General features: G+C 49.3%; 1 protein-coding gene across 4 annotated transcripts in view; it reads left to right on the forward strand.

Annotated features, from left to right (window-relative positions):
- DLG3 (discs large MAGUK scaffold protein 3) overlaps positions 1–12,600 on the forward strand; it is a 39,256-nt gene extending 26,656 nt beyond the window's left edge. For all 4 annotated transcript variants that reach the window (XM_081336452.1, XM_081336453.1, XM_081336454.1 and 1 more), the window contains 11 exons: positions 1,521–1,635; positions 3,259–3,435; positions 3,813–3,888; positions 4,496–4,595; positions 7,155–7,196; positions 7,809–7,859; positions 8,008–8,109; positions 8,365–8,537; positions 8,960–9,069; positions 9,763–9,854; positions 10,093–12,600. In XM_081336452.1, the coding sequence (XP_081192578.1) occupies positions 1,521–1,635; positions 3,259–3,435; positions 3,813–3,888; positions 4,496–4,595; positions 7,155–7,196; positions 7,809–7,859; positions 8,008–8,109; positions 8,365–8,537; positions 8,960–9,069; positions 9,763–9,854; positions 10,093–10,199 (1,145 nt within the window). In that variant the 3' untranslated portion in view covers positions 10,200–12,600. The remainder of the gene's footprint in view (positions 1–1,520; positions 1,636–3,258; positions 3,436–3,812; positions 3,889–4,495; positions 4,596–7,154; positions 7,197–7,808; positions 7,860–8,007; positions 8,110–8,364; positions 8,538–8,959; positions 9,070–9,762; positions 9,855–10,092) is intronic.
- Positions 12,601–13,057: the final 457 nt, after the last annotated feature.

Below are 13,057 nucleotides of genomic sequence, written 5' to 3' on the forward strand. Positions count from 1 at the left end.
GAAGGAATTAAATCAGTCATCCTGTAATAAAATCAAATAAATTGGCATTTGGAAAAATTAATAATACTACATACTTGGGGCTTTGCTTTTGACTTCCATGTTTTTAGGTGTTCCGGTGTTTCAGAGTTTATAGGCAATGCATGTAGAGGCCAAAATGGAAGGATTGGATAAAAGTTCCTAGCAAAACAGACAACAGTTTTCCTGCTTTTGTTTTTAACTGTTTAGTTTAGAGAACATGCTGTTCAGTGTACCTGGTTTAAACTTCCAGCAGAGATGATTTGTTTCATTTTACTAACAAAGTTTAATGCTGAATTTGGGTTCCTTTGTTGTATTATTTATTAATATTCTGAATTTTGGAAAGTGATGAAGGTGTTTCTCTGCTATTGGAGCAGAATTACTGCTGATGGAAGTAATTAGAAATTAACTGGTGGCAGCGTGAAAAGTCTACTGTTCTTGGGGACTTGATTTTATAAGGTCCTCTGCACATTGATCTTATTAAATTGTAAATTCTCAAAATAACCCACCTCTACCTTATGCAGGCTTCTGTGTAATAATGTTGCTTAACCTTAAGCCAGTATACATGATGCGTGAAGATGTGCTATGGAAAAGGCATAACCTTGAAGTAAATGGTAAACCCAAGACTGTCTTTATATAACCCTTTGCTTGCATAATCTGGATGCTTGCAAATGCAGCGCGTGGAAGGTTAATAGAGCCCCATCGGTGCATGTTTTCCAATGTCTTTAGGAATGTTTTCAAACAGTTCAAGCACTTTTGGCATTAAACCACAGCTCTGTTAATTTTACCGTGATCTTATCCCCAACAAGACCCAAGAGCCAGATGCCGTTAATGGACTTTTGAACTGCTGTTTATTGTTAATAGTGCCAACTCTCCTAAAACACAACAGCATCTTTAGCCATTGAAATATTTGTGGTAATTGATGCTAAATGTTTACTGTCAGTCTCAGGAAATACTACTTGAATATCCTCTGCCTCTGATCAGCCAGTTTTGTTGGTTCAGGCGGGTTCTGGGATTGTGAAAGGAACAAAAAACCCTGCGCCTCCTCTCCATCCTTCCCCCGATGTGAGGTGCTCCTCCTGTGTTGGTAGCTCTTCAACTGCCTTCTTGATGTAAACCCAGCCTGCTCAGTCTCACCTTAGTGAGGAAGATGTTTAATAAGCTGCCTCTTTCTACATCCTTCCCTAGTAGCATTTCTGAGAGGGAGTGATCTCAACCATAATGCTACTCTAAATGCAGCATTCTGAATACCATCTGATCGGTCCCGGTTACTGTCGTTGCCTCCTTAGCCTATTTGTCACACCTCAGTGAGCCATGGCTTTCTCAAAGGCTGACACCTGTCTCCAGGTGTGCAGCGTGTTTGGCCCGGGGCCTGGCAAGTCAAGAGTGCACGGAGCGGGAGTTCCACAGGTGAGGGCTCTGGCCGGCTGCTTGCTTGTCCCTTGTGTGTGAAAAGCGGAGCCTGGAGGGACCCCAACCCAACCTGCCCTCCTTTGTGTTTACAGAGTACAGCCGCTTTGAGTCCAAGATCCATGACCTCCGAGAGCAGATGATGAACAGCAGCATGAGTTCGGGGTCTGGTTCACTTCGGACGAGTGAGAAGCGGTCCCTCTATGTCCGGTATGCATAATGACCCTTTTGGTGGGTGTTGAAGGGCACGTTGGCCTCTTCAGACTAAATTTTTTTGTTACTGTGCTGTATTCAATGTGATCTCTAATTCTCTTCCCCCAGAAAAAGGGGCCTTGTGGTGCCACTTGCTGAGAATGCTGATGGGTTAAAGCCTAGTTAGCGGGACCCTTTGATTTTAATTGGTTACAACAAAGTTTAGCCATTTTTCAGTCGTCATAATTCTAATTGCATGACCTCTGCCTGTGGCTCAGCAATTTCCCGTCTTCCTGAAACGTTGCTTCCATTTTGGGCAGCACCCCAAAGGCAGCATAGCCTTCCTGCACCAGAGCAAGGCATCGCACGAGGCCTCCAGAGTGTGGGATGTAGTGGCCTTGTCCAGCGGAGCGCTCTTGGATAGCTTGTGATTCTCAGGTCCTCAGAGTTCACGGGGCCCATTTGATCAAAAACTTTCCAAGCACAGTTTAGCCACGCGCGTTGAGCTAATCCAGCCATATGATCTGCTTGTGCGCTACGAATCCTGAAATCGAATTGGGTAAACCTTGGCTTACTTAACCATGGTTGAGCATGTTCGGCATGCACTGACCATGTGGGTGAGCCTCTTCTGCAAAGTACCGTTGAATCTTCTCAACGTAGAAAGGAGACAAACTCTCCATAAGATCTCAGCCTTTGGCTCGCTTTTCACCCTGAAGCGGCTTCTGGCCATTGCTGGCTGCTGCTCTTCTGGGCTATGTTGACGGATTCTGTGCCTGCTAGAGGACAGAGGTACAAGCCAATAAGTCTGTTGCCCCGGAGCAGGACTCTAGCAAGCGGTCGGCTGCATCGGCCGCTGGGCTCCTCTGCGCTCCCCCACCCCATCCCACCCCGGTGTGAGCTGCTCATAATACGTGCCGGCCTTTTTGGTCCAGCTGCCGAGATGCCTGGGCTCGTTGCTTGGGTGGGGGTCTTCTGGAATAGTCCGCCCTCGCAAATGCCTCCCAGCTCAGCTTCTCTTTTCAGTGGCAAAGTAGTCAGGATTTCCGAGCCCATCTTGCACAGCATGTTCTTGGCTGCTCCTGAGGAGATTGAGGCAGTGCTCTGCAAATCCTTTTGCACTGGGAGAGGATAGTCAGCCCTTTGGGTGGAGTAGTTTCGGGCACAATTTAACTGAAGCTGATGAAATGGACAAGCTGCTGGTTGTGGTAATTACAAGGCTTGTTTTGCCAGATGGGAAAGCCTGATCTCGCCTCAGCCAAAACATTTTCCTGGGTTCTTTGTGCCGAACAGGAAGTGAACCCTTAACTTGGGCAGAGGCAGACAAAAGTGCGTCCCCTGGTGGCAGTAAGAGGAACTTGCAAAAGACCAACCCTCCTGGTTCTGTGCATGGCAAGCCTATGCCAGGGCTGTGGTGATAATGTGGTTGGAGTAAAAGGTGGGCCTTTTTGGTAGCCAGGAGTCAGAGTCACCGGGATGGACCTGGAGAGAGAGGCCCACTTTCCCAAAGGAAGGGGAGCTTGAGAAAGGAGAGGGGGACAGCCGCGTCGCGTCCAGCAGAGATGGGGCGGGGGGAGGCTTCGGGGTGTGGAGACAACTGAGGGCCCTCTGGCCATCCTGCTAACCTGCCTTATCCCTGGACAGAGCCCTCTTTGACTATGACCGAACTCGGGACAGCTGCTTGCCCAGCCAGGGACTCAGTTTTTCTTATGGGGACATTTTGCACGTCATCAACGCCTCGGATGACGAGTGGTGGCAGGCGAGGCTGGTGACCCCTCACGGCGAGAGCGAGCAGATCGGAGTCATTCCCAGCAAGAAGAGGTGAGGACTTGTTTGGCCGCGGAGGCCCTTGTGGCGGTGGGTTTTCACTGGACGGTTCTCTCTTTGGCCAATTGCGTCACTTTTCTTGAGGTGGGTTGTCAGGAAGAGCTGAAACGGACTTCAGGGCCAGGGCGACGTGGGCCTGTGTTTTGCTGTCAGGCACAGTGAATTTACAGGTGGCAAAGAAAATTCTGCTCGTGATGGAGCTTATGTGGATTTTTGAGCTTCTGTTTTACCTTACCCTGAAGGCCTGAGGAATCAGCTCTGCCAATAATTTCTGTGAGATTCTTGAAGAAAGATCTGGGTGAGGCAGGAAGAGGGGTCAGAGTGGGATCAAAGTCACTGTTAAAGCTCTTTCTTTTTCTTGGTGCTGTCAGAGTGGAAAAAAAGGAACGGGCACGCTTGAAAACGGTGAAGTTCCATGCTCGGACAGGGATGATCGAATCCAACCGGGTAAGTGCTGCTTGTTTGCGTGTGAGTGTGAGTGTGAGGAGTAGGGAAGGGTCTTGAATGAAGTCCGATTGGGATGGCAAGCACAGTTCCTGCAAGGTGTGCTCTGGCCGGTGCTGCTCAGGTGACGGTTGAACCGAGGGGTCTCGGTCTCTAGAAGCCCCCCTCCCCTGCCCCAGATAGGACGTCCTCAGACTTCGTCCAGCGAAGTTCTCCACTTCTGCGGTCCAGGACAGTTTCCGGTGGCCGGACCTGAATTCCCTGAGGTCGGCTCAAGGAGTTTGCGGAAGGCCGGGACAGTGAATTCCTCCACGGACTGTTGGAGAGCCGGGCCGTGGGGACCCCTCCTTGTTATTGTGGCAATGAAAACTGTCAGTCGTCCTCCACCATCCCTCAAGATCATTTCCTCCCCCCTTAATTTTCCTCTTCCGTTTCCCATTTCCATTTAATTTCCATGATTTCATTTGAGGGGCAGCTTCCCTGACACCGATCACCGTTGTCTGTTCATTTTAATTTTTCTTGCATGCTTTAAACGCCATTGTTTTTTGTCCTTTTTGTTTTTGTTGTTTTGTTTCCTTCTGCACCCCTTGCATCTTCCCCTTCTTCACAGTTGATCAAAACGAAACGTAAAAAGAGTTTCCGTCTCTCTCGAAAATTCCCCTTTTACAAGAGCAAAGAGAACTTGGCTCAGGAAAGCAGCGGACAGGAACGTAAGTAGCAGCTGCCCTGCTCGGATTCTCTCTGGGAGCCCCAGCTGCTGCTGCTGCTGCTGCTGCTGCTGCTGCGAGGGAGAAGCGGCATGCAGCTTCCTTGGGGGGCGGGGGGGGGGGCATCCTGGCCTCAGACCTAGGAGGCTTGGTGGATCCTGCGTTGCCTCGAGGCTGGGCTGTCTAGGGGAGCATCAGCCTGTCTGAATGACGATGATGCTCACGGAAGGCTCTGCTCAGGATCCTGAAAAGGTTGTCCCCATTCACGGCTGCGAGCAGATGGGTGGCCAAACGGTTCAGAGGCAGCGTTACAGGAAGGAACGGCTGAGCCTTTGGCTCCGGAAGAGGCTGCTGGCTCCTCCTGGGTTCCTTGCTCAGCCTCGCTTGCCGAAGTGGGTCTCCGCCTTTGCTTGCAACGATTGTTCCAGCCTGGAGCAGTTCACTCTTCCCGACGCCCCTTATTTGCTCAGCCGTCTCCCTGTAGCCAAGAGCTGAAGCCTCACAGCTGACACCCCCCCCCGAATGCCTTTGGGGTGGAGCTTGGCCCCCCCGACAGCAGCAGCTCCTTTCCCTGCCCAATAAGCTAGGATAAAGGAGCAGGTTTGCGCACATTCCACAATTTATACAAAATGACTAGAGATGCCCTTACAAAAGCAGCAGGTTTTGTGTGCTCTCTCTCTCCCGGAAGGGCAGCTTTATGCTCTCATGCCACCTTCGCAGAGCTACCGGCCTCTGCCTCCAGCTACATTACGCGACCGTTTAGCCTCCTCTTTTTTCTCGACTCCCAGCGCCTTTCCAGCACTTTTTGTTGCCTGCCCTCCGATTCCTTTGACTGAAGTCGCGGGGATTGAATTCCAGAACTTCTCCTTCCAAAGCAGAGGCCGGGTCGCAGAGCTGTGCTCCTCTCGTGCCGTTGGCCAGAAAAGCAGTCAAGGATTAGGATGCAAGAGAGAGCAACTCCTGTGCAAGAGGCCGGATTGCTGGGCTCTGCCTAGACCCGGGCAGGTGCAGAGGCTCTGTGTGGAGAGGACTAGCATCAGAGCTGAGAATAACTCAGCCTGTGCTCTCTGCAGCCAGGCTGATCTTTGGTGCGTGATCCTGCTCTGGCTTACGGTGATTGCAGGCTAGTCACTCCACTGTGAGGTCTCCAGTGAGTGCTTACCAGTTCTGGTGATAAATGAAGAATCGACTCCTGTGGCAGTGGGAGGGGGACCAGTGTCCGGGGATTGGCGGAGAGGAGCAGCAGATACCATTTGCGGGGTGTGTGTGTATGATTCTTGGGCTACACTGCTCTGTATAAGTGATATCCCCCCAGTAGCCCCGGGGTAGCTCATCTCGGAACAAGGGGCTCTGCTTGGTGCTGCCGAACCTGCTGATCCTGGTACAGAGAGGCAGCTGGGGACTTCTGCCTTGGTGTCTGCTCTCTGGGCTTCTTTTGGAGCAAGTTTGGCCCGTCTTACCTTCTAGAGAACATGCTCAAATGAGTTTTGGGGACACAGGATCTTAGGAAAAGTTGGTCATGAGCTTTAACTTCACTTGCTGTTGCAGCTCTCAGCCATTCTGCACTCCTGTCACTAATGCTGTCCTGGCCCTGTCTCTCTCCCCCACTTTCTCTTTCCTTCTCTCCGTCTTTACTCTCCCCTTCCTCTCCCCTGTGGCTGGCTGTGAATCAGGACTTCCCGGGGTTAAGTGACGATTATTATGGCGCAAAGAACCTGAGTAAGTGGAACTTCACTGCACACGATCACTTTCCATTGCTAGCATGTCTGTGACCGGAAGGGAGCTCGTGGGACGCTTGGCCTAGATTCAGCTCCCATGAGCCCAGCCTCCTCATAGCCGCTACTCCACACAGACTGGCGGCCTCCTTCCAAAGAAGAGACCTCTCTTAGCACTTGCTGATCGGTCTTAGGAGCCTCTTCCTGGAAAGGGCTACCAGCAGTGCAGTGAGTTGGCCAGGAGAAAGGCTGGGATCGTCCTTACAGCCAGGTGCCAGCCAAGGAAAGAAATTGGGCCGGGCACGTATCAGGAAACTCCTTCCCCCCCACCATTAGATCCTTGAACTTTGCTGTGTTTACCCTGTGTGTGTGACCACCTTTTCTCCCCTACTGTCAGAATGGGAACACCTCAGTTGGGCAGCCCTGTAGTTTCTTTACTGTCGTTTGTCTGCTCTCAGTGCCTCCCCTCCTCTCTTCCCTTCTCTGCAACTCTCAGTGGCGGGTTGCGCTCTCGGGGGACAAAGGGGAAGCTGGCCAGGAACAGGGCGGTTTGCGCTTCAACCCTGCTTGTGCCTGAGCTGCTCTCGTATGCCTGCTGGAGAGGGTGATGGAGGAAGAGAGCTAATAGTCCCTGCTGGAGTCTTGTTTGGGCAAGCGATCCACAACTACATGTAGTTACTTCCTGAGTGGAGTGGATCAGCTAGGCGCCCGTCCAAGAATGCACCGAAGCAGAGGGCCTTGTGCTCCTCTCCCCCCACTCCCCGTCCCCAGTACTTGTGGCCATCAACAGCTGGTCCCCTGCTGTCAATCTGTGTGTATTAAATCCAGGTCTCTTTCTTGGTTGCAGAGGGTGTGACATCAAACACCAGTGACAGTGAGAGCAGTTCCAGTAAGTATCCCTTGTTTGTTCGTACTCAGGGTGGCGGTCGGGTTTAGTCAGAGCTGCCGGGGTCTCAGTCTGTTCTTTGGATCGATAGCTCCTTTTAGCTGCTTCCCAGCGCTTGGGATTGGAGCGTTGCATAAGTCAGTCGAACGGGTAGAATGGATTGATTTCCAGTAGCAGAAGCTAAAGCCTGAATAGTATCTTATTTACATATTGAGCTTTGCCCCCATTGACTCATATAGTTGACTAACGTGCAAAAGAGTAGGTAAGGGACTTTGGATCAGATGTGAGATTTATGCCCCGTTTCCATTGGCACGGAAGCCCTCTTGAACCCCCCAACCTCTTCCTCTCATGGGATCCAATCTACTAAGTAAGGAAGAGGAGGGAAGGCCAATTACGTTGCTGAACTATCAGTCCCTCGTCGGAGTCCCCTCAAAGACGGTTCCCCAAAGATTGAGCCGAGTGGAAAATGTGTCTATAATGGAGGGAAACCTTTGCCTCCCCCAGACGGCTAAGGAAAAGTGAAAATGTCAGAAATTAATAGCAGTTGCCATTTGGCGGTGAGGTGGGGGGGGAGTTGTTGCTGCAAGGCCAGCTGATTCTTTCCAATTCTTTCAGAAGGACAAGAGGACACAATTCTGTCATACGAACCTGTGACAAGGCAAGAAAGTAAGTTGCAAAAAAGGCTGGTCCATCCTCATCTTTTCGGAGGACAACTTAGATCTGCATGTTATTTTTCCCGAATAGCTTTGAACTTCAGAGCTGAGCAGCGACTGGTCTCCAAAACTCCTCATTGTCTTTTTGACTGTCTTTGTAGTTCACTATGCCAGGCCAGTGATTGTTTTGGGGCCCATGAAAGACAGAGTCAACGATGACCTCATCTCAGAATTTCCACACAAGTTTGGATCCTGTGTGCCTCGTAAGCAACGGCGCTCTTGTATTTGGGGGGGAGGAAGATTTAAGGGACACGTATGTCTTCCAGAGTGATGCTTTAGGCCTCGTGCTCTGGGTGTTCGTGTGAGAAGAGAGTGAGTGTTCATATCCATGGGTTGGTGCTTTTTTCGCAGCAGAAGTTAAAAGGCCAAGCTGTACGGTCAAGGTCAGCCATGCCTGTAGAAGTGTAAGAAGAGGCTGCGCTCTGAACCACAGAAAAAGCAAATATATTTTCTTTCAGACACTACCAGGCCACGGCGTGAAAATGAAGTTGACGGACAAGATTATCACTTTGTGGCATCACGGGAGCAGATGGAGAAGGACATTCAGGACAGCAAATTTATTGAAGCTGGGCAGTTCAACGACAATCTCTATGGAACCAGCGTCCAGTCTGTGCGGGCGGTGGCTGAGCGGGTGAGTCCAGCACCGGGGGCTGCATCATTCTTGGTCAAAATACCGCATGGCCAAGTGGCTGCTCAGGACTTGTGGCATCGTTCAGTTCACGAATTACCCGTATTCTGTCCACTGTCAAACCAGGCAGCAGACTTTGGTCCCGGCTAGTTTATGTCGGGTTTCGGATCAGCTTGTTTTGAAGCTCCTGCTGCTATTTCATGCAGGAGCTGATGCATACATGGTGATGACCTTAAGCCACAATCTCATTTAAATTCTAAAACACTGTAAATAAACCAGCCACCTAGCAGGTGTTGTCTGCCGGCATCTCGGCTCCTTTGGGTTGTGGTCCTCCTGTTGAGTTTGGGGTGGGGACAGTGGCAAAGCGTCTTGAAAGTGCAAAAGTGCAAAGGCTGCGTCATAACGGATGCCCTGTCCTCCTCCAGGGGAAGCATTGTATCCTCGACGTGTCGGGCAACGCGATCAAAAGATTGCAGCAAGCACAACTCTACCCAATTGCGATTTTCATCAAACCCAAATCCATTGAAGCGCTCATGTGAGTAACAGGGAGATTAGCAATTTAGTTATTTTTATTTATTCACCCAATTTATACCCCTCCCATCTCACTGTCTGACGCTGGGTGGTGTATAAATAAAAGCATTAATTCGCTTACCTGAAGGCGACCTGTGAGGGGCTTGGCCCAGGGGTGGAGCAGCACCTGTGGGAAGGGGGGGGGCCCTGACACCCTGCCTGCTGCAGGAGAGGCTTGGTGGGGGGCAGGTCTTGTCAGACGTCTCTGAAGGGAAGGTTTAGTGATGGACACGGGGACGTGGGTGTTGGGCAGCTCTTGCCAAATGGACCGTGGTCAGGTCAGTAATGGGTTTTTCGCCCACTTAGTGCATCCAGCTCCCCTTTTTGATTAATGGAAGTTATTTGGCTGCAGGTGGATTTAAAATCTACTTTGGGATACCTTTCCCTGCATTCGACTCTCAGAATTGCCAGTCTTGGTTTCTCTCTGGCCTCCATGGTCCGTAAGCTCTCTCCATGACCACAGCCCTCCCGCTTTCCCTCCACCTGTCTCTTCAGGCAGAGTTGAGACGCGGAGGTGCCTTGTGCCATTTCCCTGCCAATCCAGGAGTCTCTCGGAGAGCTGAGGAAAAGTCAGATTTCAGACAGCGGCAGAAGCAGAGACGCTCCTGCCGGAGTAGAGGCTTTTGTCCTGACACTGTTTTTTTTCCTGGGCCCGCAGGGAGATGAACCGGAGGCAGACGTACGAGCAGGCCAACAAGGTCTTTGACAAAGCCATGAAACTGGAGCAGGAGTTTGGAGAATACTTTACGGGTGAGAGTTCTGTTGGGCTGTTCTGGTGAGCTTGCGATGGGAACCCCCCTGTGTAGATGCCTTCTTTGTAGGAATTGGAAGGAGTGCGCAAAGTAGATTTTCACGTAGAATAAAACGGGTCAATAATGCAAGATCCGTTTAGGTGCTTGGAGCTTCAGAGGAGGCAGTAAGTTGCCCCTTGGCGGTGGGGGAAGGACCCTTCTCCTCTAGTAAACTCAGTTCTGTTTTGTTTCCACAGCCATTGTACAAGGAGACTCTCTGGAAGAGATTTACAGTAAAATAAAACAGATAATAGAGGACCAATCTGGGCATTATATCTGGATCCCATCCTCTGAGAAACTGTGATGTCCCCCTCCCTCCAATCAACCTATTAGAAGATCCGTGACCCTTCCCCACCCTCTGCCCCAGAGGGGGAGCGAGAAGACCACCCCGTCCCTTTTCTAGATGGTTGACAATTGCGTTTTCTAGCCCTGTTTTTCTTTTTCTTGGGATGGACCAGTCTCCTTCATCAAGTGACTGTCCCCCACCATTCCTGCATGGACTATCCTGCTGCTCCCCTAGAAATGGAGACAAACCCCATTTGAGAGTTTTCTGTGTTTTTAATTAAGAAAATACATCAACTGTTGAAGTCAAAAAGCAAGGTAGGAGGTGGCAGTTGACAACTAGCCTCAAGAGCCACGGATGCAACAGACGTGGCCAGTTTTTGCCCCTCTAGATGTAATGGAGACAGGCAGCCTCTCAGCTTTACCAAGAAGAAAAGGCAACAGAGTGCTTTTATTTATCTAGATAAGTAATTTTATATATATAATATATGCTCTAAATATATACATATACATGACTAGAGAATGTTCTGAACATAGTCATATATATATGTATATATATATATGTATATATATATATATATGAGACTAGAGAGCACGAGGGGGTTGCTGAAATGTTCTTTGTAAGCGAAAGAATTGCCACTTTGCCTCAGCCATTGGGACAGAAACTGCTGTGGTTGGAGGTGAACTGAATGGTACGGAGCGTTTTGGGGTGCTGTTTTGTGGTTCTTCCAAAACTGATTTCTGCATTTGGAAAGAGAGAAGCCAGCACTGTGATTATGGAGCAAGCAGAGGGCCCAGAACCACACAAGTTACAACAATTTATTTGAGCACGCAAAAGCAAAAGGATAATGCTTCATATTAACTGCACATTGTTTTATGTCACCTGATGTGTTTGCATGAGAGGTTTTTTTAAGCTGCTGTTAAACCAAAATCATGTTTGTGTTGGTGTGTTGGCTTTTCATTATTCCAAGCTTTTGATTTTAATAATGAACTGAACGGGTATACAATCCAGTTTTTTAACTTATTTTTTAAGATTGTTCCATTGTAAATAGTTTCCAGACCCAACCTACAGACCGTGTGGAATGAGCACAGCGGCTGTTTTGTGTTGCAGTCAGGTTACTTGTAGAGACTCGACTCCATCCCACCGACTTGTTCTGTGGAAGAGCATTGAGTTGCTCTGTGCAGTGAGAAGCTGGATGCAGCAGGGGGTGTGAAGAGAAGCTTGTGCCTTGGAGGGTCACTCAACCAGGTTTTCAGTGGAAAATTGACTCAAGAACCTGGAAAGTTCTTATTCTAGCAGAATTGTGCCAAATTCTGGTTGCAACGCTTGAAGCCCTTCTGACCAAGCTAATCCTTAGAGGCTCCATGAAGAATAGCACCCTGCATCTTATTTTGTGTTTCTACATGATCCTCGTTGCAGAGGTGGGTCCCAGCCGTTCCTTGCTGCCGACATCTGCTTGTAACTCTTCAGGATAGCAAAGGGCCAGTGCAATTGAGAATGCGCTCTGCGTGGCACAGACTGTTAGTCTTCCATGGACTGCGGCTAGCTGCTAATGGGAAGAAGCCCTGATTTGTGGTCATGTCGACATGTAGACTGTAGGTGCAAAAAGATTTTTTTTTATTATTACCAAACAAGAGTAAGTTGGATTTGTGAAAGTTCTGGGTGGAGTTTTCAAGTGTTTCTAGATCGGTGCAAACCCTTTCCTGGGGGACCAAAGGAGAAGATTTGCCCACTTTTGTCATCTTGCCCCAATCTCAACTTTGAAACAGATGATTGTACGCATCTTGTTTCCATGGAGTGAGAGCCACGGCTGCTATGGTAGGAGATCCGAGTTGTTCCAGTCCTAATTCCTTGGGTGGGACGAGGCCTCGGCTTGTAGCAGGTTGATGCTGTCCGCTCCATAGCTGGTAGGTAGCTGTATCATTCATTGTGTGATTTGTGCACGGCCTTCATTGTTAAACATGGGTGAAAACCCGTCATCTTGCGGAGATTCATTCTGGTAAGCGAGAAGCCATTTCCACATCAGCTGCGTTGCAAGAAATGTCAAGTGGAACTTTGGAAGGACCAGAGCTGCTGTTCACTGGTAGGACTGTGAAGAATCGGGAGGAAGCTGCTGTCGGGTACGAGAATCCCTAGTGGGAGGATTTGGGAGAGGCCACCACCGACTTCCTCTGCTCAGCTGGTGTCTCAGGACGCTCTGAAGAACCGGACTATGCATAAATAGAAACAGCTCTCGAGTTGGCTCTTCTCCAGGCTCCGATGACTTTTATTTTGTAATGAGCCGGTCACTCTTCTAGGCTCATGGAGGAAGGGCCTGCCTCCTCCATGGCGTAGCTGAAAGTATCCAATCACGACACTAGTTGGTTTACCAGTGTTTCTTCCAAGGAGACGTATATTTTTAATAAATGAACATTGCAATGAACCCGTCTGCTGCTGTTTTCTTGGGATGTCCTTGTGTTGTTGTTTTTTGTTGTTTTTTTGGGTGTGTGTGGGGGGGAGATTGTCTTGTAGGGCTTCACGGGCCAGAAATATTAATCCAAAGCCATTCATTAGTGCCCTCTCCATACAGTTTTGGAATCCTTTTTTAAAGCTATTTTGCTGGATTCTTTTTACTGTCACTTTCTACACTTTCTCTCAAGCCATTTGCTACACAGTAAACATAGGTCTTGCAAAATTAGAAGTTGTGACAAATGCTGCAATGTAGCATGGTTATTCACCTTGCAGTGCAGGTGTGTCTACATCCCAGTAGACAACTGCCTACTAATAGTAATGTAATAGTCTCTGCATGCTTGAGGAACTGCCTTCATAGCTGTGTTAATGAGATCAGTTAGGCGTATGTGACACACTAGATGAGCTGAACTTTAGATCTGAACTTAAAT

The sequence above is a fragment of the Vipera berus genome (genome assembly GCF_964194415.1).
Source record: "Vipera berus genome assembly, chromosome: 11".
NCBI classification, from domain to species: domain Eukaryota; kingdom Metazoa; phylum Chordata; class Lepidosauria; order Squamata; family Viperidae; genus Vipera; species Vipera berus.